Consider the following 26,496-nt stretch of genomic DNA (forward strand, 5'->3'; position numbering starts at 1 on the left):
AGAGATAAAAGATGGACTTTAATGATTCATTGGAAAATGTTTCACAGCAGCAGAAAGACAAGAACACAGGCATAGTTAAGTAAAACTAGAATCCCAGGGGTGCCCATGCTTTTTTTTTTTTTCTTTTCAGCAGGCCAACACCAAAACTGAATAGTGGGTCATGGGCAAACGTAACATAATGTATTAGATTGTATTGTTATGATGATCCACATCCCTTAATTGACTGACTTACCACACAAAGTGTCACTCAGAATAGGGAAAATGATTAATAATAGGGCTCTTGATACATGATACCTCATAAAAAACAAAGCAACATAAACACTGATTTCTATTATCATTTTCCAGCGGCCGAATCGAACTTTATGTTGAAGCATAAAAGGTATTAAATACTACTCACTCAAATTGTTTGAGACAAAAATAGTCACACAAAAAATATACAGAAATTGCACTTGAACGAAACTGTACTTGAGGGAATGGAAACAAGTGGTGGGTGTAGTGTCTCGTATCGGCAACAGCAGTGTTAGCAGCATGAAGTAGAGTAACCGCATTTGTAGTAGCAGAAACAGGATGTGTAAAATTGGAGTAAAAGGCTAAAATGATGTGAACCCTAAACTCCAGCAACAAACCATTACGTCAGCTACTTGGATTACATCCACAGTCTATTTATACTGTTAATATTTTAAAACAGTGCTGACATTTCGTGCCCATTTCCTTCAGATTAACAGTTCTGCAGGTTGTTTTTAGGGATGCTGCCAAATAAATCTTGGACCGAGCACAAAGATGATGAGATATATTTAGGACCTCTTCTAACTTCTAGCTCTCTGCCTCTAACACTGAAATACCAACTTGGCCTGAGAGTACATGATGCCCACTATAACTGAAAACTATTTAAACAAGGTACCACTTTTAGTCAGTAAATCGGTATCAGTCTGAGGTATCTTGTAAACCGTGTTGTGACACAGGAGGGCTCTTTAACACATAACTAACCTCAAGTTTCAAACAGCAGGGTGTATAACTGAGTGTTTTTTTTCCCTCTTTCTCTTTGGTGTCTTAAGAAGCGGCTGCTGCTGCTGGCAGAGAACTACACACTCAGAAACACAGAGAATTCAATATCACACTGAACAACAATATCCTTCAAACACCGGAGTTTGCCTATGAAAGTATTCTCTTTTACTTCTTCTGACGTTGTTGCTCAAAGTCAAACCCAGCGATGAAAAAAATGATATTGGAAAGCAAGATAAGGTGACATTGTTTTGCTAAGGTGTGTGTGGGTGCCTATTTGTGTGTGAGTGCATGAATGTTATTTTTAATTTTTAATTTGCATCTAATGCACATAAATGTAACCTTAAGCGATTCCGTGGTCATGCATGTGTGTGTGTGTGTGTGTGTCTGTGTGTGTGTGTGTGTGTCAAAACTGAAAGGCGATGTAATATTTAGCAGAGTTATACTATGGAGCTACATCTTTAATAATGCTGTGACCTACTTCCTGACTGGGGAGTCAACAGTTTCATCATCACCACTCTGCAACTGCCACGACAATAAATGTCGCCAACCTCCCCTAATGTTACTGACATGTCAGCCACTTTAATTATTCATGGACAGTGTCTGTCCCATTTAACTCCACATGCGTTAATTGACTTTGAAGGCTCCAAACCCCCCATCCCCATTCACTTGCCCATTCAACAGTGCTTTCCCCGGAATGTGCAGGTAGAAGTCAAGATGCGAGCTGCTGGCTTCACATGATATTGAGGATATATGAGATTACGTATTATGTTGTGTTATAAGTGTCATTGTTATGTTGTATTATTCTGTGTTCATTAAATGTCATATTGCAATGAATTAGTTTGAATGTTATTATCTGCCAAAATATTAATATTGTAAAATATTTACACAAGCTTAAATCTAGGTTGAATAGAGGAAGTGTGCTCCGGAATAAGAAAAAATACTACATTAGATCAGAAGTGCAGCAGTGATGATCCAGTTCATCCATTTGCACCGGTCAAAAGGAAACTGGAATCTGGTGTATTGAGCAAGAGTGACACCCTGTGGTTATTTAGGCTTAATGTCAGGACTTAGAAGAATGGGTCATTTGAAGATACATTCAGATTCAACCTCACACGGAGTGACCAGATGTTGTGGAGTAAATCTTCACACCATTAGAAAAGTTAGAAGTTGAAAATGACAGATTTAGTGACCTCGGTTCATCAATGACTTACATTTCTAGACCCACAACAAAGAATTAAGACTGCCACAGAAACACGAAAGGCGAACCTGTTGACACAAAGTACACATGAGAGTGCACACACAGAAATCACCCCAATCCAAAAATATGGAGGCCCGTAAGAAAATGAATATGTAAACTTAAAAATGAAGCTGTGAGTTTCTAATTGCATTGTAATTTTCCCACATTTGTATATGTTGTATGAATGAAAATTTAAATTAAAAAAACTATTTCAATTTGCGTTATCATTTTCACATAATAGCATGGGCGCAATGCAAGAAGCTGTTTAATCATAATCAGAACATTGTCCACTGTAGACCAGAGTCTATGTGAATAAAATGTAAAACAGCTTTTCCACTGTCATTTTAATATACCCATACATAATGTGAAAATAATCATGTTAAATTGATGAAATGCATCGTCATTTTTATTTTTACTCAGATAACACACACACACGCGTACACAATTATAATTATATTGTGGAATTACATTTCATCGTCCAAGTTTACATATTCATTTTAATAAAGTCCTCTATAGACTTCCATATAGAAATCAAATAAACACAATTTTCTACATTGAAGCAGATAGTCAGGTTTATTCTCGTACCGTGTTATGCAAGATCGCAGCTTTTTGAATAACATATTGTGTACAGGAGTTTTTATAATTACACTATTTTGTTATCACTGTTGGTCGTGTTACACCTGACCGTAGATAGCCAAGTCAGTCTATGCTTCTCCACAGATCTGACTATACTAAGCTCACAGATGCTGGCACATCATTTTGAGTCCTGTGCACAGGTTGAATAACGACTGCGACTGTGGGCAGGACTCACAAAACTGTCCTGTCGCCCTGCTGTCAAAACGCAACTACAAGGACCACAATGCATTGCAGCGAAACAGTCACTATCATGACACATCTTCAACATAAGGAAAAGCTTCCTCCTTGGGAGCGTTTTATTTGCTAACCTTGGGGAGAGGTTGGCTCCTTCTTATGGTTAGCATTTTGAGAAGTGATTAAAAGGCTCCTGGTATTGGCGAGCGGACACTGTCAGGCGCTGAATGTGTGACACAAGTGATCTACAGCTAGCTTTCTGGCTCAGGCGCTCGCTAAAAGACAGCTTCACAAGCTAGTAGGCGCTAACGCTAGCTAACTGTGGAGACCGTATCTGTAACATTTAACGTCGGAGAGCTACATTTATCAAAGACAGCCATTGAAAGCAGTGACTGGTGTCCGTTTTTCATCGCAAAGTAAGTAGCTAATTACTTTCTCTGACGCTGGACGTGTTACGTTGTTTGTTGTGTAAACTGCAGACGGCTAGCTAAACTTGACGGCTAAGTTAGCGTCTGATTCGAGGACTTGGAAACAGGCAGCTAATGTATGAAGTGTTTCATCAACATCTTTTGAGACACGTATTAAATTACAACCACAGTGTATCTGAGCGGGGTGACACACTGCTGGTCATGTGTGGTGACATTTTCTGTCTTAATGTGCTGGCGTGTGAAGCGTTATCACGTGAGTTGCCACAGCACAGGAAACAAAACGGTAACTCACATTTTCTCTTGTTATAAGGCAGTTTAACTGCTGCTGCAATTATTCTGTCAATGTTTTAGGCCAAACTTTGACATTCAGGGGCTTTCACTCACAACGTTATCCTGTGCAGCAAGTTGTGTACTGTGTGCCTGAACATAAATGAGATGTAACTAAATCGGCAGCACCTTTAAACTGGTAATATGGATTTAATTTTTTGTGTGCGTTCAGTTTTCTTATATCGACCTTACCTGTACCTGCAGCAAATATTAGTGTGATTAAACAGGCGAGACAAATTGACACACAAGGGGATTCACCTAGCAGGTTTGGAGTGTTATATTAAGGTGTACGCCTATTCTGTGGTGACCCACTTGGCTCACTAGCACCTGCTCTGCACTCTTTTTAATAATGGCCCTTTTATATCCATTGGACTTGATTCACTGCCAGCTTACAGAGGTGGAACACTGCCGACCCTGTATTCAGGCATTTCTGTTGTTACCCACCCATAATTTGTCCTGTACCCCCAGTGGAAGTTGTGATACATTTATTGAAACAATCGCGGTGCTGTTTGCATATAATTTAATAGTCTTTTTTTTTCACCATTTCCTGTACATCTCACTCATTGTAAATGTATTTCTGATGCTTTCACATCTTACTGACTGCAAACACTTTCACAACAATGGGTGGGGGGGCCTTATATGCCTGAAATGTCACAGGCTAAATAAAATGACAGCTTAGTTAGTCTGAGATATCACTGTTTGGTAGAGATACAAGACGCTGCCTAAGAGGCACAGCAAAAACATCAGACAGTTCAGACCACATTGGCTATGTGTCTTTTAAATGTTACAAGTGTGTCTGAAAATGACCAGAGGAATTATCAATTATCTATGCTAGAACAAACATTGAAAGCACACAAGGCAGTACCTGTCAGTTGTGCTTTGTAAACACACCAGGGGCAGTAAGCGATTCTGTAGAAAGATAGGTAATTGTTGTGTCTCAATCCAAGGTCATCAAATATAGATGCTTTGGGATGGCAAGCCATTATGTTTTTTTCTTTTCTTTTTGCAGGTTTTTTTTTGCCTCAATTTTGATAGGACGGCTAGGAGAGTCAGACAGGAAAAGGGGGGCGAGAGAGTGAAAGAGAGGGAAAGATGTGCAGCAGTGGGCCACGTTTTGGCGTCAACTCTGAGCCAGACATGGCGTACGAATTGTGAGCTATTGAAGCACCCCATATACTCGGTAATTGACGACATGGTATTTGGCGACCTGGGATTGAGACTCAACAGTCAACTATCTTTCTCCAGAATCGCTGACACCTGCAAACCTCTTGAACACAGCAAAAATAATGAGCACAAGTGAAAATGCAGGCAGAGGGCAGACACTGCAACACACTAGTCGTTCATATGTCAAGATTGAGAAAAAATATTTTTGTATCGGTCTAAACATTGTTTTTTTTAGGTCGTAGTGTACTTTTAATTCACAACTTGAATAGATTTCTCTCACAATGACAGTCATACAGTTGTCTTCATATTAAATACACTGTTTCACTTCTGCATTGATGACAATAATTTCCCCCTTTTTAGCTGCGCAGAGCACATAAGCTGATGCAACGCTGCTAGAAATTCTTGTCCTCCAGAGATAATGTGACATTGGAATTGCATGACATCAGCTTATACAACATCACCTTGATTGTCTTAGGTCCCATTTTTTTTTCAATGGCCCCCTGAAAGCTCCCTTCCCATATTACCCATCTGTTTTCTACCCATTCTGGTCCACAGTTCCTTTACTTGCTAATTGCTAATTTATTTCCTAATTGGGTTGTCAGTAAATACGCTTATTGCATTTATTTTGCACTAAAGAGCTCTGGATGATAAACTCTAAAACGGCTGATTCACTAAATGAATGGCATCGATTTTAAGATAGGCCACCAGGATCAAATGAGCTTTGATGCCGATAGGCCTTTTGCAGCTGTGGGCATGCTTAATAGGTTTAATGCTTTTTGTAGTGGGTCCTCTGACAGTACTACCAGTATGTGCTTGGGGATCATGGTCCCATTGTGAGACTAATATGCAGCTTTGAACTCCTGCAGAAAAGGTTTGAGGACACTTGATGCCCTATATGCACAATATTCTGCAGCATAAACAATTCACAAATCATATATTTCCTCCTTGATAATATTTTATATGCTTAGTGTTAAATCAATTTACAGTCAGTATCCACAAGTCAGTAATGTGCTGTAGGCTTGATGCTTACCGAGCCAAACCATTCTCTGTTTACATCTCTCTGTTTATATCTCTCTCTTCCTATTAAGAGCAAGTCTATGGAGACACTGAAGTGAAATTACGGGCTACAGATGAAGATGAACGCACCCTTCCCATGGTTTCCTATGAATCTCACCTGGAGGGGGAAGGTGTTGTGAGAAAGGAGAGAGGAGGCAGAAGCACAAGGCGACTATAAACCAGAGTCATGAATCTCCATCAGGTCCTCACAGGGGCCGTCAACCCTGGAGACAATTGTTTCTCTGTAGGCAGCATCAACAGTGTGCCATTCACGGTAAGTTATTTCAAGCTCTGGAAAAATTTCCCTCCCAGCTATTTAGGACTCTTCTTCTTTTCTGTTGAGTTGCTTTTAAATGGAAAGGTAGAAAGCAGAGCCAGAGTACAGTATGGAAAAAGCAGCGATTCTATGAAGGTCTTGCTAAGGGTAGTGTTACCCTATCGGCTAAAAGCTAAGTCTAACTGGTTTTATATGTCAGGTATTTTTAAGCCTCCAATACTAGTTTCAAGTACTGCTCTATACTGAGAAAATTGAGTAAAGGACATTCATTTACCACAGCCAGTATGCTTTACAACTTATAAAACATCTTACACTGTCGTAAGACGTAATAGTTTCAGCTTTCTGATTAAAAAGATCAGCAAACAGGACGCCTTAATAGCTCTGTTGATGGAGCGTGTGCAATATGTGAACAGGTTTGTTCTCGCTGCAGCAGCACAGAATTCAAGTCTGTCCATTCAGTCCGTCCATGATGCTGATGATGATAATAAAAATGACAATAATAACAATAATGGTGATAATAATGATAATAATAAAAATGGGGCAAACTACCAGGACTGGAAAGTCTCCCTATAACAAAAACATATTACTGCCCCAAAAGTCTAACTCTCATTAGTTCTAATTACATTTTACTCAAACTTGTTTTTTAATTGTCTAGAATAAATGTCATTGTTGAAGATCCTGCACTTCTTGAGAACGGTCCTGGTTGTGTCAATATGATAAATAAAATTGGTAATATGATTTGTTATCTTAAAAACAACCTTATGTATAAGTGTATAATTTGCAACGATCATCGAATTCACAAGGTTTTTTTCTCTTGAAAGTGGAAACAGACACCTTTTCCCACCTAGCATTTCCAAATGCTTTTGTTGTTTGTGTCGCTGTTGTAAGGATAACTGGATTGTTTTCCTCACAGTCATAAATAACAACACAGGATAAAATATGAGTTTATTAAATTATTTAGTCAAGAAATAGATCACCAGTTAACCTTTCTTTTCCCTGGTAACCACTAGTTGGTGGCAAACAAAATTGTATTGCCCAAGATTTAATGGGTACCAAAGTAAACGCTGATGGTTTCAAGTTTCTTTATCCATTATCTTGTGCAATCAACATTTACCTCATGATGATACGTTGAAGCATAAAAGCTGTCGATTACCAGGTTCAGTTTTCAATGATAATCAGACAGAACATATTGCCACATTATTAATATCAGTTATCTAGTCAAAGTTTTCCCAGCCCTCATGCCCCCATGCCAAAAATGTTCACAGCCATGATATTAAAAGGACCGATGCATTTGCCAATATGAAATTCATGTTATGTGTTACTTACTTAATGCCTTTTGATGCATAATAGACCAAAATGAGCTCTCTCCATCATTCTAACACACAGGGGTGTTAGCTTTGTCAAATGTGTAATCGCATCAGTGCAAGTTTAAACATTCATTAGAATCTAACTAATTTCATTGTGTTATGTTAGCTACTACATAATTTAGGGCCCAGCTACTTCAGGAAGCTGTGTTTATCTTTTAGGACTGTGCTGCATATCTGAAAAACAAAACAATATCGCCGACTGCTCATGCATTTTGATCTCACAGCAAACTCAGCCAGATACTACTCCCTTGCTATGCAGAGAATGGATCAATAGGAGAACTATTTCTGTCTTTTTGTCCTCTTGTGAAGGAGACAGTCACCGTGAATCACAGCTCATGTGAAGATCTCCTTCTGAGAGCCACAGAAATAGAGCATAGGAGTCTAATCTTATCCACTTGTACTGCAGAGCTGTCATATGGTGGCATATTTGATGCAGTGACACTGACTCCAGGACAACTGCACCTCAAGTAACCCTTCATGCAGTTCTCTTCGGGCGCATTTGAGTGTCACCTTCATCTCTTCCTGTCTCTCTGTCTCTCGATAGGCCTACGCATCAGGGTGTGACGTGGTGATTTTGGGCAGTGACTTTGAGCGACTGCAGATCATCCCAGGGGCCAAACATGGAAACATTCAGGTCGGCTGTGTCGACTGCTCACTGCAGGGTGGACAGGTAAGACTAATGGAGAGATGTTTTGTTATGTGGGGTCCTAACGTTGATGTGCAAACCAGGATGTTGTTCAAATAACATACCATTTTGTTGAGTACAAACATTGCAGTTTAATGAATAATGCACCCTATTAATTACAGGCCCACAATCCCATTTTATGAATGAACAGTGTTCAAACTGTAAAAAAGAGAAGGCTTTAGCTCCGCACAACAACATGTCGTACTTTTCTCCTTCCTATTACTTCACTAGATTTTATTGACCACACAATTGGAATTGGTAAAATGTGTTTTTGATCCAGTGTGGCAAGTAAGCTCATTTCAGAGTATTGCCAATACTTATATTGTCATACTTATGTAATGAATCCAAATGAAGCTAAAATATCCACCCTGACTTGTATATTTTTAGATTTTGTCATATGTTTTTTGTACCTTTTCTGAAGGGTTAGGGTTAGTAGTAAGCTCTGCTGCGCTCTTATTAAGTTTTCTTTTCTGAAAAGAGATTTGATTGGATGTTTTAATGATGGTGAGCTTCCTGTCATCAACTCTGAGTGAGGGGGAAAAAATCATCCAAAAAAGCAAGCATTGGTACAACAAGCACATTCACTAATGTAATGGTAATTGGACTTGCATTTGTATATTGCTTGTCTTGTTAACGGACTACTCAGAACACTCTGCAACAACTTGTAACATTCATGCTGTCATACACATCCAGTATTCCTACACTAATGGCAGACACGACCATGCAAGCAGCTGACCTGCTCATCATTGCTTCCTATCCAAAGCACTCCTCAGTATTCCTATGCTCAGCCGTTTCGCACACCACTTGAACATCCATGATGCCAATTTGAGGTTCAGTATCTTCCCAAAGGATACATCAATTTTGGCAATGGAGTCTGAGGATCAAACCTTCTGATTAGTGGACTACCTGCTCTACCTCCTGAGCTACAGCCGCCCCTGTAATGCCACCAATAATCCCTGTAATTATTATTAAAGTTGTTTACCTGGAGGCACAAAGAAAAAAGATCTGTTGTGAAGTGTTCACAAATTGTTTTTGCGACAGATACTCAATCACTCCTCTGTACTACTCTGTAAAAATACACTCTTAAGTAAAGACAACATGATTCTCATTAGGATTTTTTCACTGGAATCAAACATGTCAATAAAGTGGTAACTTTAATTTTGCCAGGGATAGTTTTACTAAATTCTTTACAAGTTTTCACTAAATATATTGGCTGGCAGAGGCATACAACTGTGAGGAGGTTGGTCTGGAATTATCAATCTTAGTGGATTGTCTGGTACACTTTGTGAAAGAATGTGGTGTTTCAGGTTATCCCCATGTGCAGAAAGGATTTCGGAGCATGAATGAAGAAATGTGCTGCACATTTTGGTGAAGCACAGGAATTAAGTTTGAAACTCGCTCAGTCTATGATTTAAACAGTCCAAAATTCTCAAGTTTTAAAGGTTAAAAACTTGGATATGAAGGCAAACTTGGCCACGATTCAACTCAACACTTGGTGACTCTAGCTGACCCACTGTTAATCACAACTCAGGCTGGTTTAGGTTGTTTGAGTAGAGTTTTCTAAAGTTTTGGACCTTTTCCGATCTACTGTAACTGCAAAGCTCCAAAAGGTCAGATCTGAAGCTCTGTCATGAGTGTGTTAAATATCTGGAGGGATTGTTTGTAATATTAATAACACCTGGTATTGTTTTAATTTTTGGTAGTGATTGCAAGTGATCTAATCAGGATTTATATCTAAATAAAAACCTATGAATCACCGCACTCAAACAATCAAACATTGATTGTCCATTCTTCTCGAGCTTGAGAGTGCTTTTAACCAGTTGAAGCCAAAGCAACTCATCCTGCAATATTATTACAGCCACAGAATTTGCAAATCATCTTTAGTGTCTGACAACAAAGCTACAATCAAATTAAAAAGGCAGCATTCCAGGATTACTTTAACTGCATACATTACTTCATAAAGTTATTAGATGCAGAAGTCATCATTGCCAGGCCCTCACTTTTTAAATTGGGAATGGTGGCAGCCTTGTTCAAAAAAAAAAACAGTAGCAGAAAGATTGATTTAGTTGAAAAGAGAAAAAAGCTGTCCTTCCAATCCAACCAACCAATTCTTCACCTCCCCTCATGTGATATTTAATCCAATTTAGTAGAGCCAGAAGTAACCTCACATGCCTCCAGCATGGTCTAGCATCTGTTTAAGCATGCTCTGTTGTTATGCATGCGAGTTCCACCTCACTGCCCCTCTCTGATATTTGCAATGCTTTTAGATAACACAGCATTGTTCACACACATCCTCTGTGCATGTGCTTTGTAGAGCATATGCACTACATGTTATGCTGTGTTGCAGTAGGTTGGAGTTTTCGTTGAAGTTCATCAAGACAAATATTACAAATTATCAAGCACAAATATTCAAATACTTTGAACTGTGTGTATAACCCCTTTCACAATTTGATTGCCTATTTATAATTTGTTGCATCGGGCCATACAGTACAGTATATCTCTGTAGGGTTCAAATGCAGAGCAACACTGTGGAAACAGGCCAGAGAAATCTTAAACTTACTCTACAAAGTATTAACATTAAATCAACTTTTAAAAACTGCACCCATTATCTTCAGCAAGCTAAAACAGCAGGTGGTCCCTAGTTAAACAGTTTCACTGGAGCTGTAAGATGTCGCAATATTCTTGCAACATAATACGATCACACAATCTAAGTTGGGGTTTAGTGAAAATCAGACCAAAGAACATTCATCATTAGAACCACAAAAAAGGATACTCAATGTTTTATAAGTCTTTTTCTTTTTGATACTCTCTTGGCTTGACTACTTTATTCCCTGGACTAGTGCTGCAATACAGTTTCTTGTTTTATAGCATACTGTAGATGTGTTTTTTAAAAAAGGACATTTTCCTTATGTATCATCATGTCACAAGCAATCGTCTGTCTAGAAAGATTTTCCTGAGGCCGTGCTTGTGCCATGTGATGGCTTGTGTGTCAAATAATACATGCACATTTGAACGTGTCAGTGTGTGACACACAGCTTCACGGTATTCATTCTCTGACAGTCTGCTTATTATTTAGCGTAACAGAGACATAGCTTGTATAATCCAAGACCTGGACCTCATTAGGTTTGGTATTTATGGTCATTGCCACAGAAACATCACCCAATCAGTCATTACGTCTAACATTGTGACTGGGCTCTCATGAAAAGCACTTGAGCATGTAGCCTTAACCAACATATGAAAGGGGAAATGCACATACAGACAATGTTGGCCCAATACTGGGTGATTATAGGCTCAAGGTTTTTGTTTTGTTGTTGTCATCCAAAGACTATACTCATTAACTGATGCGACATATCATGGTTTAAACAGTAAGCTGTAGATTTTTTTTAAACTCCAAATTAGGATCTTGAATAAGGATTTACACTTATTATTCACTGTCTGAAGTGTAAGAATAAAAACAAGAAAAAAAAACAAAAAAAACATACAATTGACAATTTTGATAATGAAACACATCTCTAAAATGTGTTTACAAATTGTAATTGTACAACAATACAAATCATTTTATAATTCGATAAATAAATAATTTATTTTTCTTTTCTTCTGCCAACAGATTGCAGCTTCCTATGGAAGCATTGTGTGCGTCTTTGAGCCTGTTCAGCACCCGGATACAAAAGACACACCACTGACTGTGAGTAGACTTCGTTGGCTTCCAGTCACAGTGTGGCCATGCATGTGTTCAGATCATCCTGAAAATGAGGCCTTCCTTTTTTGAGGCTGCTTGTTATTTGAAACAGAGCAGAACATTGTTTCAAAAAACTCATCACAAAGTCACCAGGGAAGCACAAGTATTTTGTCTTGCTTGTGCACAAGTTCTCTGTTTGGTTTGTCAGTGCTGAACAGTCCTGTTGTTAGAGGAGTCAAAGTCATAGTCATTAGTCATAAGGAAGGGAAGGGTTTTACACATCTTAAACACAACCCAGTATCTCTTTCATTGCAGAAGTTCCCAGTATAGTCCAGTGGTGTAGTTCAGCTGCTTGTCTGTGTGGACTGATCACATGTGTGTCACATGAGAGCAGATTCAGTTTTGGTTCATTTATAGTTGTTACTACCGATATAAAAGACAAAAGAAAATGTTTTTTGTTTTTTTTCAGAATCTGTCCCTTTTTATCATTAATGTTTCTTCATAAAAGTTATCTTTCTTTTTCTGTACAGAAGGTCAACTACCAATGGCAGAAGACTGGTCAATTTGTATTAGATTCTATGGTACGGAACCTGGCCTGGCACCCCACAGGTACTTTCAAACATACAGCTCTCCTTTAGTAACATGAAAGTAACAAGTACAAATTACATAATATGTGACATGGGTGGTATCTGTCCTAAAAGAGTGAATGTGTTTTTGTGTTTACAGGCAGCACTCTCTTAACTGGCTCTGGTAGCCTCCAGTTGTGGTCTAATGTTGATGGAGTGGAAGATGAAGCTGAAGAAGAGGGAAAACGGACAGAAATGACCATAAGAGACGCTCATTCTGCCTGGAGGTGCATCTGGCAGAGCAAGTAAGTGCAATAACACGGAACAAAATTTTCACATAATACTGCTTACCTCTGTGCCTTTTAAAGGAGCTGCCTTTTACTCATCATGTATTTTTATCTGAAAATACAAACGTATGCAGTTTTGAGTAATAAAAATACATAATTGTAATTGTTTTGTCTGAAGGACGGCCTCTCCTGTCAGTTTAATGAAATTCTCTCCTGACGGGGAATTCTTTGCTACTGCTGGACAGGTAAGTGACTTTTACTGGTACTTCCTAAACCTTTATTGATGTTGATGCAGAATAGTTTTTTGCGAGTCTTGTTTGCATGTTTATTAACAGTGACAAACACTGTAAACCCATGTGTAATGCTAAAGAAACTGACAAGTACCACTTACTTTTGGTGTAATTTTTTATGTTTTGACCTCCAAACGTATGGCTTTAACTTGTAAAAGCACACTTGTTTCTCCCTTTGTCTTTCTTCTTAAGGATGACTGCCTTGTAAAGGTCTGGTACAGCACAAGCAAGTGGAAGTCAGGTGTTTCCAGACTCTTCACGCCTCCTGAGCCCGGTGTCGGTGTTCAGGGAGAGCTGGCCTTTTCCTTTGTCTACCTGGCCCATCCCCGCTCTGTTACCGGCTTCTCTTGGAGGAAGACCAGCAAGTACATGCCACGGTGAGGACACTGTTACATTATCAATTGCAGCGATGATTCATTCAGTCATTCATTATTTTGGCTTAAGCTAACACAAATGAGCACAACAACAAGAAAAACACATGTTAACATTGGCGAAAACAACATTCAGTTGGCATAATCTGTTTTTAAGGGCTGTTTTACTGGGTAGACAGGTATTGTCTCTTTGTCAGTTTATTTAGCCACCCAGCAGTATTCGAAGGTTGGGTAAAAATCAAAAGGGAACAAATTAAAAATGGTTTAGACACTGCACTGTATTACAGTCTCCCACTGCACTGTAGCTCCTCGTTGTGCCTGCTTTGTTACAGCATTGCTAATCTTACATGACCTGTAATTGTTCCCTGACTGAAATTCTTGTGTGACACAGTTCAGCATACAGATATATTATTTTGTAATTGACTAGGAAGAGATTATTGTTACTCTTCCTGTCAGTTAATTTTCCGAGCTGAAAGGCAGGCAGTGTAATATTAAGACAAAATTCTCACTAAGCTTATTTGCTGCTAGAAATTAGGCTTCAGGTTTTGGCAACCTGCTCTATTTGTATATTTCAATTTTTTTAACCTTTCCCTTTAGGCAAATTGGTGTGTCGTGCTGTGAAATCAAGGCCTACTTTAAGGACAAGATTAGAGTCTGTCATCTCTTTATCATCAGTGTCATTATGACTCTTGTACACTTTTTGACCTTTAACTTATTTCTCTACAGGAGTTTCCCCTTTGACCTGCTGTTGAAAATCAGCTTTGGATGATTAAAAAAAAAACAAAACATTACAGAAAGGTTCAGTGCCCTGCAGCGAACTTCCTAATCCCTTTACTATTATCCTTCCCCTCCTCTCTCCTAACAGAGGTGCTGTGTGTAACGTTCTGCTCACCTGCTGTAAGGACAGCGTGTGCCGGCTCTGGGCAGAGACGTTGTTGCCTGGTGACAGCCTCCTGTCCGGTCACCATAACAACCACAACGGTGGTCAACACAGTGACACGCTCAGATGTGCGAGCACTTCTAAGAAAAACAACTGCAATGGGAAGACGCAAGGAAGAACAACACAGGAAGTAAGATACGTTAATGTAGTGTTTGTTAAAGATAAATATATGCAAGTGACAGTTTATTTTGGTGAAATTAAAGCAGACTGATCCAAAAGTCTTTCATTAAATTGAATAAATATAAATGCCTGTTGGATGTTTAACATTCAGTGTGTGTTTATACTGTTTTAGAGGGATTTTGAGTCAACTTCATGGTCATTTTGGAGGCTGTAGTTTGCAATGCTGATGAATTTTATTGTGTTATACTGAGTGGTGTTTCTAATATTTTGTCTGCCCTGATTAATATGAATGTGGAGGAACAAAATATTATGAACAGTTCTCATTATACCACAGTAAAATTCAACTTGCCAGTAACTGAAACAATTCCAGCTTCTTTAATGTAATATATAATATTTGGGTTGTGAGCAAAACAAGACACTTGAGGACGTCATCTTGTGCTTTGGGAATTTTACTCTATTTTCTGACATTTTATTGAACAAAAAACTAATTGATCAATCGAGAAAATAATAACAATGAAAATAATAATCTTTTATCGCAGGCCCACAAATGTCTTGCTTTCTTTCCTTCATATTTAGATATCATTGCCATAATTTGACAGTGTAACACCCAGATTGAGATGATCTGAATAGCTGTCATCTTGAAGCACCACATCAAAAAGACTTCAGAAAAGTGCTTGTTAAGGGCAACACAAATTATTTTGGTCTTAATCAAAAGCATTATTTTAAGCTGTATCACAGTGTTTGCACTGTGTCTATTTTGCCATATGAATCACCATGATTTTATCAATAGAGGGAGAGTAAATACCACAATTGATGTGATCTCTGGTTTTTGTGGTCTAGAAGCCAGGCTACTGTATTTTTACCCACGCTAATGTAGGACATTAGGGTGCTGCGGAGATGAGGGAACAAGAGCAAAGGGGAGGCTGAGAAAGAAGATGGAAAAAACAGAGGCTTAGTGGAGTTAAAAGGGAAAATTAATTGGCTATCAGACATGAAGATGGTTTTTGAAGCTTTGCGGGGCTTAAGACGAGCATCAGTGAAAAATATTGGCCTCCTTTCTGTAATCTGAGCAGCGACTCAAAATTCTAACTTTTGATGGTTGTTTTTCTGTTTCCTTTTGCTGCTCACATTTGTAGTGGTGGTGCCCTCTGCTTTAAGTGACTTATGTTGTTGCTGACAGCCCCACGAGGCCTGAAACATTATACCTCCATCCATTTGAATATTAACATGTAAATGGTTGTGGGTCTCACTGGCACTTACAGAGCTCAGGGCACACTAGATTACAGGAAAAATAGGTATGCAAATTTACAGACTGTCCTCAAGGCACCGTAGACAAGAGTGCATGTGTGGAATTATTCATTAAAAATCACAGACTGTTCTGGATGATCCAGGCTGAAGTCTGAGGTAAATCTCTTCTTCCAAAACTGAACGGACAATGCTGAGAGAGCCATGTTTTAAACTCAATTTTAATATGATGCCTTGGGGTGGGATGAACAGTACAAGATTTCTAAATCAATGAAGTTAATTAAGTGTCTTGATAAGGATGCTGTTTGAAAACCTCCAGAGGAGACAGTGATGTGAGATTTCCACCACAATCTCATTTTTCTACATAGATTTAAAGCCATTCAAAAGTAAGGTTATCTGCTTTGGCACATAGCTACTCAAATAGTAATTTTATACACGTTTGTCATCAAAATGACAAAAGGATGTCTACGGGTGTGATGAGCCCATTAATCTCAATAATACTTGGAGAAATGGCAGCCTTAGAGCTTTAGTTTATTACTCATTCTGCAACAAAAAAGATGAATTAAATCAGTGATGTTCGAACCCATCATTATATGAAATAATCTCCATTAAATGAAAGATGTTCTGTCTTTCAAATTCTGGGCAATCTGTCATATGAGACTGCTGTTACTGCTTAATCCCTTGTCGTGAGCATTCAAAGGGGCTCAAGTCTTGAACTGTAAATCGAAACAAAAGAAAAAAAAACAACTTACATAACCTTACTACCAAATTAAGTTAAGGTTTCAGTGCACTTCCCTATACACGCCTCCCTTGTTTGCTCAGTCACTCCTCCAAGCTGCCTGCTTCTCTCTGGCTCTTATTTTTTAGACAGATTGGGCAGTTAAACTTGAGTGTTGTTCACATGTCAATAACGTAAATTGAATTTTCATCTCAAAGAGAAATACTCCTTCACAGTAGAAGAGCACTCAGCTAAGGCTGGAAGGAGAGGAGTGAAGCCCTGTTAATAAGCACCAGTGAATTAATTAAGATCAGTCCTGAAGAGCATGTTTAACCTGTATTGCTTTTAAGCCTGAGAAGGGTAATTAGAAGTAGAAACGCATTAAATACAATTTATCAAAGCAATATTATGTAGAAATTGGCATTTTGTGTGATTTGGCGCCCTCCACAGTCACTGAGCACAACATAATCGTCATAAATACAAGTCCTATCTCTGTAACAATTTTGTCATTACAACTCATTACTAGAAACTCATTACCGTAATCATAACAAAACTTGTGTCTTGAAGTAAACAGTAACACTGTGATCCTACCCTCTCACTGAAGTTACACAGGGCAGGAAAAAGTGATGAGGGGGCAGAGTGGCTGAGACAGAGACACCATTCATTCATAATGTTGCTTTGATTATTAGTTTGAATAATTAATGTTTTTCCTCACAGTTTAATTTCCCAGAATCATTGCACGCCTCCTTTTCTCGGGTTGGGCCACAGCCCTCTCTGACTGGCTGCCTGCCTCACAATCAGAATCGACACTACAACCACAAGAAGATCAGCAGCAACATGCCCCATGCCAACGCTCTCTGCCACTTCCACATTGCTGCCAGCATCAACCCTGCAACAGGTTGGAGTCAAGCACATAAGTTTCTATAACAAACTTATAATACTGTTGATCTTTGTAACCAGCATTGTGTTGAACAACAAACAGATTGTTATTAACTAATTTAGTTAAGACCTTGAAGCTGCAAGATGGTAAAAAAGTACATTTCTTTTTTTAAAGAAAAGGAAATAATGTGACACAGCTACATATTAGTTACTCCTACACCATAACTACTGCCTGTATTGTTAACTGGGATTGATTATAAACTGCTTGAGGTCAGAGGCCTTCACCTCTGTTTAATAAGGGCAAAAAATGCTGTACATGCAGATTGCCTGAGGTTATTTATTTAACATCCCAGTGATTTTTTTTTTTTGTGCCCAGTGCGAGCTGCTTAAAGTAATTGTAAGGCTTTTTCATTTTGTTCCCCTATATTTTGTTGACTTAGAGGGTAATCTGGGCAAAATCTTTGAGCCTTGAGGCTGAGAAGTCTTTCAGGATTGTATTTGTATGCTTGAGTTGTGTTTTAGCATCCTTCAAGACATGCTCTTATTTGTGAAAAATAATTTGCTCCAGCAGACATCTTTTTGTCCTGCGTGCCCCCAATCTCATGTAGTGTAAATTACTTTGCCATCTTTTTCCAAACTTTGTGACATCTTTTTCTCTTACTGTCTCTTAATTGCAGACATTCCTCTGCTGCCCTCCATCTCCTCTCTGAGTGCTGTGGATGATGAGGAACCTGGAGGTCCTTTTACTGTCCACTGGCTCAACAACAAAGAGCTTCATTTCACTTTAGCCATGGAAGTCTTCTTGCAGCAGCTCCGAGGCAGCTTGGAGCAACAGAGCGAATGCTCCCAGGAAGGTACAGAAATACATTTTGATCAGGCCATAGCACTTTATTTGATCTGTTTGCTTATATGAATCAGGAAAAACACTGTCAAGGCAAGACTAAAAGTCAGACTTTTTTTTAATGTTGCGTCATGCTTTTCAATACTGATTTCCAGAATTTACGTCAGACGCTATGATTTCTCTTCCAGAGCCTGAAGATGAGGAGAACTTTGATGATGAAGATTCTTGCAGCAGGCCAAGTGACCCCCAAGGACCTGAGGCTGTGGAGCTTCCTCTGGCAGCAGTGAAGCACCAAGTGGACGTGCTGTTAGAGGAGTGGAACAAAGGCGCGGACATGTTGTTCAGTATCCATCCCATGGACGGCTCTCTGTTAGTCTGGCATGTGGACTGGTTAGATGAATACCAGCCGGGCATGTTCAGACAAGCTCAGGTATTGCCATTGTTGATATGAAGAATGTTTTTATAAAACAGTAGCATATTAAAGCAAGAGTTGCCAAGTTATTATAGAATAATTTTTTTTATTGTATTTGTATGAAGAAAAAGAATCCTGCACACTTTCCCCTTCGCTTGTAATGAAGTTAAATAGTGTGCACTGTGAAGCGTAGGAAAAGACTGAAGGCTGACTAAATCAGGAAAAAGACTCCCGCGCAGTCGACCTGAAGGTGCAAAAGCTGCACTCAGTTATTTTATTTGTATAAAATCTCTTAACATCTTAACAAGCAATTCGAATCACATGCTCTGACAAATATAAAAAACAGTACTATGGCTGTTGCAGGCCTCTAATAAGACCATCCAATCATCTTCTTCGGCCGTGTGAAAATATTGATTATTGAGAGACTATGAAGCCAGTGTTGCTAAAGCTATTGGCAAGCTACTGGCATAAGAATGGACAGGAAAGTGCTGCCAAAATATCCCAATGCTAATATACTAGTTTGACAGCAGTGAGTACTAACAGTAAGCATATTAGTTGTTTACGTTCATTATGAAATATTCAGTGTTTTCACTACAACCTACAAATATGAATATTTATTGAATAATCATCCTAATTTGTATGGTCCCACTTCAGCGATTAATAGAGAAACACAAAGACACTGAAATGTTATAATGGAAACTACAGTAAATCAAATATTACTTTATAATTTCATGAGCAGACTTGCCTTTGGTCACTCTTTCAAATGACTTGTTTATATTCACCATTTCAAGTGCTTCTTGAAGAAATAATTAATTTGTCATCTCAATAAGGTTGTGAATCATTTTGACAGCTGTGATGGCCTAGCTCCTATTCTAATGGCTTTTCATCCAGCCGTTTAGACAATTACGTTCTAATTATGTGTGACTTCAAAAATCTAATTCAAAAGTCCCCTGATGTATATTTATTAACACTGAAATAATGAGAACCTTGTGGAATGGCAGTTTGTCAGTCAGGCGAGGCAGCTAAAAGAATCCCAGGTTTCATTGACATTCAGGTTGATTATGCCTGGCTGGTTTAATTAGAGGAAACAGACAGGATCTTAGTATTATTATTAGCATAAATATTGTTAAACATTATTCTTTTTTACATATATGAAGCGGTAAGTGAAGAGAAGCCTTAATCCCTGGAGTCGCCTTCACTGATGCTGTTAATTCTAGAAAGTCAGTTTTCGACTTCTGAATGAAGAATAGTGGAACTTCAGCCCTTTGTTTTAAGCTTAAGTGAACTCCTGATCTTCAAATGCTTATTTCAAGCTTAGAGTTACTTGATCGACTGAGTCTATGGCCTTGAGATAATAATGTGAGATTTTTGGCTTATGGTGATAAACAATGAATATCTCAATAAGTTGAACTCTCCTCAAAAGCACTTTATAAATACCAGGACTGGGCGATCATTTCCAATATCACTATATATTTCTTTTTACCGGATATCTCCATAATGATATGATATATATAAGAGTTTAGGTTCAGAAAATTACATCAATTTACTGTAACGAAACCTTTAAAACCAGAAAAAGACAACACTTATTCCCTATCACAGTCCCTATAATCACATCCTCAGAGCTGTATGTTGAGGCGCTTTGTATTTCATTGCTATGATGTCTCTCTTTCTCTCCCAGGTGTCATTTGTGTCCCGTATACCTGTTGCGTTCCCCACAGGCGATGCCATCTCCCTCAGCCACAGTGTGGTTATGTACGCCTGCAACAAGAACGTGGATCTGGCTATCCAACATGGCAGACAGCGACCGCCTGGGAGCACGCTGCCTCAAACCAAATCTGCTCTAATAAGCTACGGAGGCCAAGGAAAAGCTGCAACCAGCAGTAGTCTTCGACTGAGCATCTTCACCCCTAATGTCCTCATGATCTCCAAACACGCCGATGGCTCCCTGAACCAGTGGGCAGTCAGCTTCGCGGAGGACTCTGCTTTCTCTACTGTGCTCAGTGTCTCTCACAAGTCACGGTACTGTGGCCACCGCTTCCACCTCAATGACCTGGCCTGTCACTCGTTACTGCCTCTCCTCCTCACCACCTCACACCACAACGCCTTGAGGACGCCAGAGGTAGACAGCATCCTTGCTCCCCCAGACGCCTGGCACTCTGGTTTCCCTAATTTAGCATCTCTGCCACGTGGACGTCCCAGCCGGGTGTCACTGGGTGCAGTTTCCCAGGATCCCAATGCAATCTACAGCGAGCTGATCTTATGGAGAGTAGATCCTGTTGGCCCACTGTCTTTGTCAGGCGGCGTCTCTGAGCTTGCTCGCATCAATTCTCTCCATGCATCAGCATTTTCTAATGTAGCCTGGCTGCCCACGCTCATTCCCAGCAGCTGTTTAGGTGAGAAAATATTTTTGGAGATTTCTGAGGACTTTATTCTCTGTTGATCAAACAATCAGGCATTTTAATTAACACAGCTTCATTTTCATAATTCCAGCCTTTTTCGTTCAATAAACTGTCAGAAATGCAGTTATCTTTTTATGAATAACTATGACTAATTGAAACTAGCTTTGGGATATTTAATCCCCAAATATTTCATTTTTAAAACAGGTTTGTTTTTTTTGTCCATTCACCCAAATTTGTATATAAATAAACAATCCTGGTGAAAACAACTAGTTTCAACTCATAATATTTAAGTAAGCTGTAAATGTCCATTGTTGTCATCTTTAGTTTTTGCTTGTGTTTTAAAAGCAATTTACCTTGTTACTCTCGATATGTCTTTTTTAATGTTTGATAAGAAAAAAATGCATAATAGAGGAATACATGGATTCTCTCTTTCTTCCTCTCTTAAGGTGTGTACTGTAACTCTCCCAGTGCTTGCTTTGTGGCCAGTGATGGCCACTCACTCAGGCTATATCAGGCTGTTATTGAAGCTAAGAAACTCCTGAGTGAGCTCTCCAACCCTGAGATATCAGTAAGTGATCCAACAGGATTCTCAATCTCTGCAGGGTGTAGTCAGAGTAGCAATAATTATTTTCTTTTCGCACCAATAACAACACATCACTCTTTACCCTTTGGACCCCAACAGAATCAGTGGGGTAAAGTGTTGTTAATTTGCAGTCTTGCCTCTTCATTAGTGTCGGCCTTGAATGACTCGGTTGAAAAGTTGCCAATGCCAATAAGATAACGTGAGAACTGAGATGAATGGCAGTGATCCGTCTAACCCAAGATAGCAGAGTTGAATCCAGCAAGAAGTGATGGTTGATATTTAGCTTCTAGAGATAGAACCCAAATAGTTGTCTAAATATTTCTTGCATTGCTTATAAACAGCTAATTGTTTCAGAATAGTGTTGCCAATGACAACACAGATAATAGTTACATATTTTTAATTTTCTTACACGTAAATGTATGTTTTGACTGTGCGATTTTGCTAAAATAATGTGAAAATGTTTATGTTTGTTTTACAGAAATATGTTGGGGAGGTGTTCAACATCATTAGTCAGCAATCCACAGCAAAACCAGGCTGTATTATAGAGCTGGATACCATTACCTGCTTTGTAAGTATGCATAAAGACCTAGAAAAATGAAGTGTATTCAAACAAATTTCTCTCTGATCCATTTCGATCTACCAGTAGACCATCAGTAACATTACACATACTGCTCTGGACCTGAGTCTCTGTAAGAGGTCAGCCATGATGTAACAGAAAATGAGGTGCAGCACAAACCCTCTCTTATCCCCTCAGGCAGTCTTCATGTGTGCATGTGCGTGTGTTTGTGTAAGATTTACACAACTTGCATCAGTGTCTGTTTGCATTTTGGCTCCACAGTGGGTGAAGCATGTTGTTTAGTGTGAATGACGATGGCTGCTGTTGTTCTCCACAGCAGGGGAAGGAGACCCAGCTCCTGCATGTTTTTGAGGAGGATCTGATCCTTGGTAGTGAGAGAGCAGAGAGCACACAGGAACCTCCTGATTCCCCTCACCCACGTATGGAAAAGTTATTTTTTTATAACTAGGCGCTTCAAAATGGAGATGTTTTTCGTATTTGCACTACCATAGCACTGATCAATAATATTGTCTTCGCGATTCTATGTGTTTTCCTGCAGCTTCTAGCGAGCCGGCCTTCTCCGCACGTTTTTTTCTTGTGGTCGTCGAATTGACCCCAACAGGTCGCTCGCTTCTCCATATGTGGCATCTCCATCTTGCTGCTCGACCCGTCACCATGGGTGGGTGCTTTGAAAGAAGGACTTACCGTTCAAAGGATGTTGCAAAAATACACATAACATTTCCTATTCCTGTATATGTCCCCACAGAAGAGACTGCCACGGAGAAGGAACCCACCACTGCCTCTTCCATGAACAGCTCTCAGTTTAGCTTTGACACATTCGGTTCTCCAGTTGCCCCTAAGAGTAAAGCCTGCACTTCCAATCTGCAGAGTGCCTGTCGCCTCAGCCTCACAACACGCAGGCTATACAGCCAAGAGATGTCTTTACCAGAAGGGGTGGAAGCCATCAGTGTTACACCCTCAGCAGGTGAGGGACAATGACGACCTTCACATAGAAATGACGTAAATTCATGGAGGACAATTAGACAGTCCCTGAGCTCAGTACAGGGCGACTCATGTATGAAGTAAATATTGATGGTAGCAGCAGAAGCAGTGTTATTATTAATTATAGAGGTCAAAATTAATTACATATTCTTTGTTACACTTTATAATTATGAAATTGAAGTGGTGTCCTTAGTGCAAGTGTGCCCGTCTAATAGCAGAAAACAGCAACTGAGGTATTTAATTATTTCTAATCAAGGGGTCCTTCAGTAAGCAAATTATTGTGAAGTATTCAAAATTAATAAGAATAATAATTAAAACTGTAATTTTATGAAGCCCACAAATTATCTGGAAGATGAAACTATTAAGAACACCAACCACTGTTATTATGCTCCAGTCCTAGACCACTTTAGCCTGTTTATAAACTTTACTTACTGCTCATGATGACGACATGACAAAAAAAAATTATCGATACAAAGAAATTCCTCAGAATACATTTTTAGAAATTAAGCGGCTGAGAAAGAGCATCCTCACTAATGGCATATTGTCAACTCTTTTCCTAGGTCACCTAAGCGCGTCCTGTTCTCTGCCAGCTGGTCTTGTGCCTTACCTCATCGCTACTTCCTGCTCTGATGGAAAGGTACGCTTCTGGAGGTGTAATGTCACTGCGACAAAGCCTTTCAGTATGGACGACTTGGTGTACCAATGGGAGGAGTGGCCTATGCTGGTGGAGGAGACAATTCCCAACAGCAGCATAGTCAGCGTACAGGGTCGCCCCATAGAGGTCAGCTGCTGTCATGCTGGACGGATTGCAGTAGCTTACAGACAGACGCCAAACGTACCTCTGAACTCAACACCTTATCTGAACTCTCTCAGACTGACTTCTCCTCCCACCTTGACTTCTTCCCCTCATGTGCACTACAACACACGCTTGACCCCAACCCTGACTGTACAGCATAGCCCAAATCACACTCCAAGCCCCAGCCCAGCAAACACCAGAGAACCACTGGTGCACATTGCCATCTTCCAGTGTGAGTCTACTGGTGGTTCACAGTGGATTCTAGAGCAGACTATAGTACTGGACAGCACAGATCCCACAGCTAATTATGGTATTGGCAGTAACACAACTGGAAATGCCAATATCCCAGGTAACACAGACTTTTCTATACCTAACGAGAACTGTCAAGGTTCTTCTAGTAAGACCCTGGTTCATTTGGACTGGGTCTCCCAAGAGAATGGGTCACATGTTCTGACTGTTGGTATCGGCACAAAGATTTATATGTATGGTCGTCTCTCTGGGAAACCGCCGGAACTCTGTCTGTCATCTGATGCCAGCAGAGACCAGAGCTTGTCTCGCTTGGTTCTGCTACGATCAGTTGATCTGGTCTCCTCTGTTGAGGGCTCATTACCCATTCCAGTCTCCCTCTCCTGGGTACGAGACGGCATCTTGGTAGTAGGCATGGACTGTGAGATGCATGTCTACTCTCAGTGGCAGCCCCCAGCGCCACCCAAACCCAATGCTACAGTTGCCCAAGACACAGACATCAGCAGCAGCATCTCCTCAATAGTCTCAGCCGTCAGACAGAGCCAGGAGGAGGGTTTCAGCTCTGGGGCCCCCATGTCATCACTGGCCCCTCCCAAAAGGGCCCTGACCAGATCGATGATGAGCCTGGCTCAGAAGCTCAGTGGGAAGAGAACAGCTTACGACCTGCCTGTAGAGATGGAGGACTCGGGGCTTTTTGAAGCAGCTCACCAACTCTTTCCCACTCTGCCCCAGTATCATCCTGTACAGCTACTGGAGCTCATGGATCTTGGAAAGGTAAGTTAAAGAAATTGCTTTTATATTGTCATATATTTTATTTAATTGTTGCTCATTATTTAGCCACCTTCATCAGTTGTATAGACAACCAGTTTTATCAGTTGATATAATTGATTTTCATACAGTTTGAAGCTGTAGCTAAATATTTGAAAGGATTGCATTTGACAGAAAGTCAACATTTATGTGTTTGCTTTCCATAAGAAGTAATAATAGTTTACTTAAGTTTTGAGAATAAACATGTAACATAATTTGTACCTCTTCAGGTTCACCGAGCCAAAGCCATCCTCTCCCACCTGGTGAAATGCATCGCAGGAGAAATTGTGGCTCTTAAAGACAGCACCATCAATCCAGAGAAACGTGTTCGCTCTCGAACCATCAGTGCTGGAGGCAGCACAGCCAGGGACCGGAAGATGTTCAGCAAAGCAGAGAACTCCACCCCCGACTACACAGAGATAAGCTCCATCCCTCCTCTGCCTCTGTACGCACTTCTGGCAGCTGATGAGGATACGTCACCAAACCCTGGTGGGTAAACAACACATGAATTTAGAATAATGGTGTTCATTAATGACTGAAATAATGGTTAACTTTTTATTTCAGTAGTAGTTAAAGGTCCCATATTGTAAAACACAGTTGGTGGTGTCTGCTCAGTCCTTCAAGAGCTGACCAATCAGAGCAGACAAGGCTTTTTGAGCACTAAATCAGAGCATTCACACAGAGGGTGAATAGAGGTGCTGCTGCCTATACATGTTTTTTTGTTTTCTTTTTGACACAAAATTTGACTATTCTGCTGTAGGTAATAACAGCCTGCCCTGAGCATAAAGCTGAAGCCGACCAAACATTACTTTAAAAAGCAGCTGAAAAATTCTTAAAATGTCTTAGTTACAGATGCTTTGAGGTATTGGACTTCTCAAAGTGGAGCCTGCCAAAGGGTTCAATTTGGCCAACTAAATGTTTCAAGTAAAAAATAGAACAAGATTAATTTAAAAATGATATTATAAATTGCTGTTTGCGCAGTTTTTACTTTATTTTAAAACTGCTGTTTAAAACTGCAGGATCGTTAATGATTAATTATTTTTCATGATCTGAGCATGGCGGGCAGAGTGACATTTTGTGCGGAAAGTCAGTAATTTAAGAAAACTACAATATAGTACAATAGGTGTTTGTCATTGGCCCAGTTTTTGCCCTCCATGGGAAGTAGTTTCGGTACCCCTGGACTATGCTAACCTAAGACCAGACTTGTAGATAACAACTAGAAAAATAAAGTAGCCTGTAGATACATTTTCTATGGTATTGTTGTATTGAAAAATGAAGATCGTAACTTTATTAGAGTTCGTTAATTCTGAGAAACATCAAAAAGGTCATTCAGATACATTATTAAGCAGGTATGAAAACAGAAATAGAAATAGTGTTTAAAATTGAAAGAGAAACTACCAGCT

The 26,496-nt window shown here is 39.6% G+C and overlaps 1 protein-coding gene across 3 annotated transcripts in view; it reads left to right on the plus strand.

Moving 5' to 3' along the window:
* The first annotated feature begins 3,102 nt into the window (after positions 1-3,102).
* The window catches only part of dmxl1 (Dmx like 1), a 62,419-nt gene continuing 39,025 nt past the window's right edge, over positions 3,103-26,496 (plus strand). For all 3 annotated transcript variants that reach the window (XM_030416166.1, XM_030416168.1, XM_030416167.1), the window contains exons 1-20: positions 3,103-3,468; positions 6,060-6,301; positions 8,216-8,341; positions 11,964-12,041; positions 12,566-12,644; positions 12,762-12,906; positions 13,067-13,133; positions 13,371-13,555; positions 14,415-14,619; positions 17,290-17,470; positions 18,129-18,305; positions 18,481-18,722; positions 20,383-21,097; positions 21,550-21,671; positions 22,165-22,254; positions 22,580-22,682; positions 22,802-22,921; positions 23,009-23,227; positions 23,805-25,060; positions 25,324-25,582. In XM_030416166.1, the coding sequence (XP_030272026.1) occupies positions 6,215-6,301; positions 8,216-8,341; positions 11,964-12,041; positions 12,566-12,644; positions 12,762-12,906; positions 13,067-13,133; positions 13,371-13,555; positions 14,415-14,619; positions 17,290-17,470; positions 18,129-18,305; positions 18,481-18,722; positions 20,383-21,097; positions 21,550-21,671; positions 22,165-22,254; positions 22,580-22,682; positions 22,802-22,921; positions 23,009-23,227; positions 23,805-25,060; positions 25,324-25,582 (4,456 nt within the window). In that variant the 5' untranslated portion in view covers positions 3,103-3,468; positions 6,060-6,214. The remainder of the gene's footprint in view (positions 3,469-6,059; positions 6,302-8,215; positions 8,342-11,963; positions 12,042-12,565; positions 12,645-12,761; positions 12,907-13,066; positions 13,134-13,370; positions 13,556-14,414; positions 14,620-17,289; positions 17,471-18,128; positions 18,306-18,480; positions 18,723-20,382; positions 21,098-21,549; positions 21,672-22,164; positions 22,255-22,579; positions 22,683-22,801; positions 22,922-23,008; positions 23,228-23,804; positions 25,061-25,323; positions 25,583-26,496) is intronic.

This window comes from Sparus aurata, chromosome 5 (genome assembly GCF_900880675.1).
Source record: "Sparus aurata chromosome 5, fSpaAur1.1, whole genome shotgun sequence".
Lineage (NCBI taxonomy): Eukaryota > Metazoa > Chordata > Actinopteri > Spariformes > Sparidae > Sparus > Sparus aurata.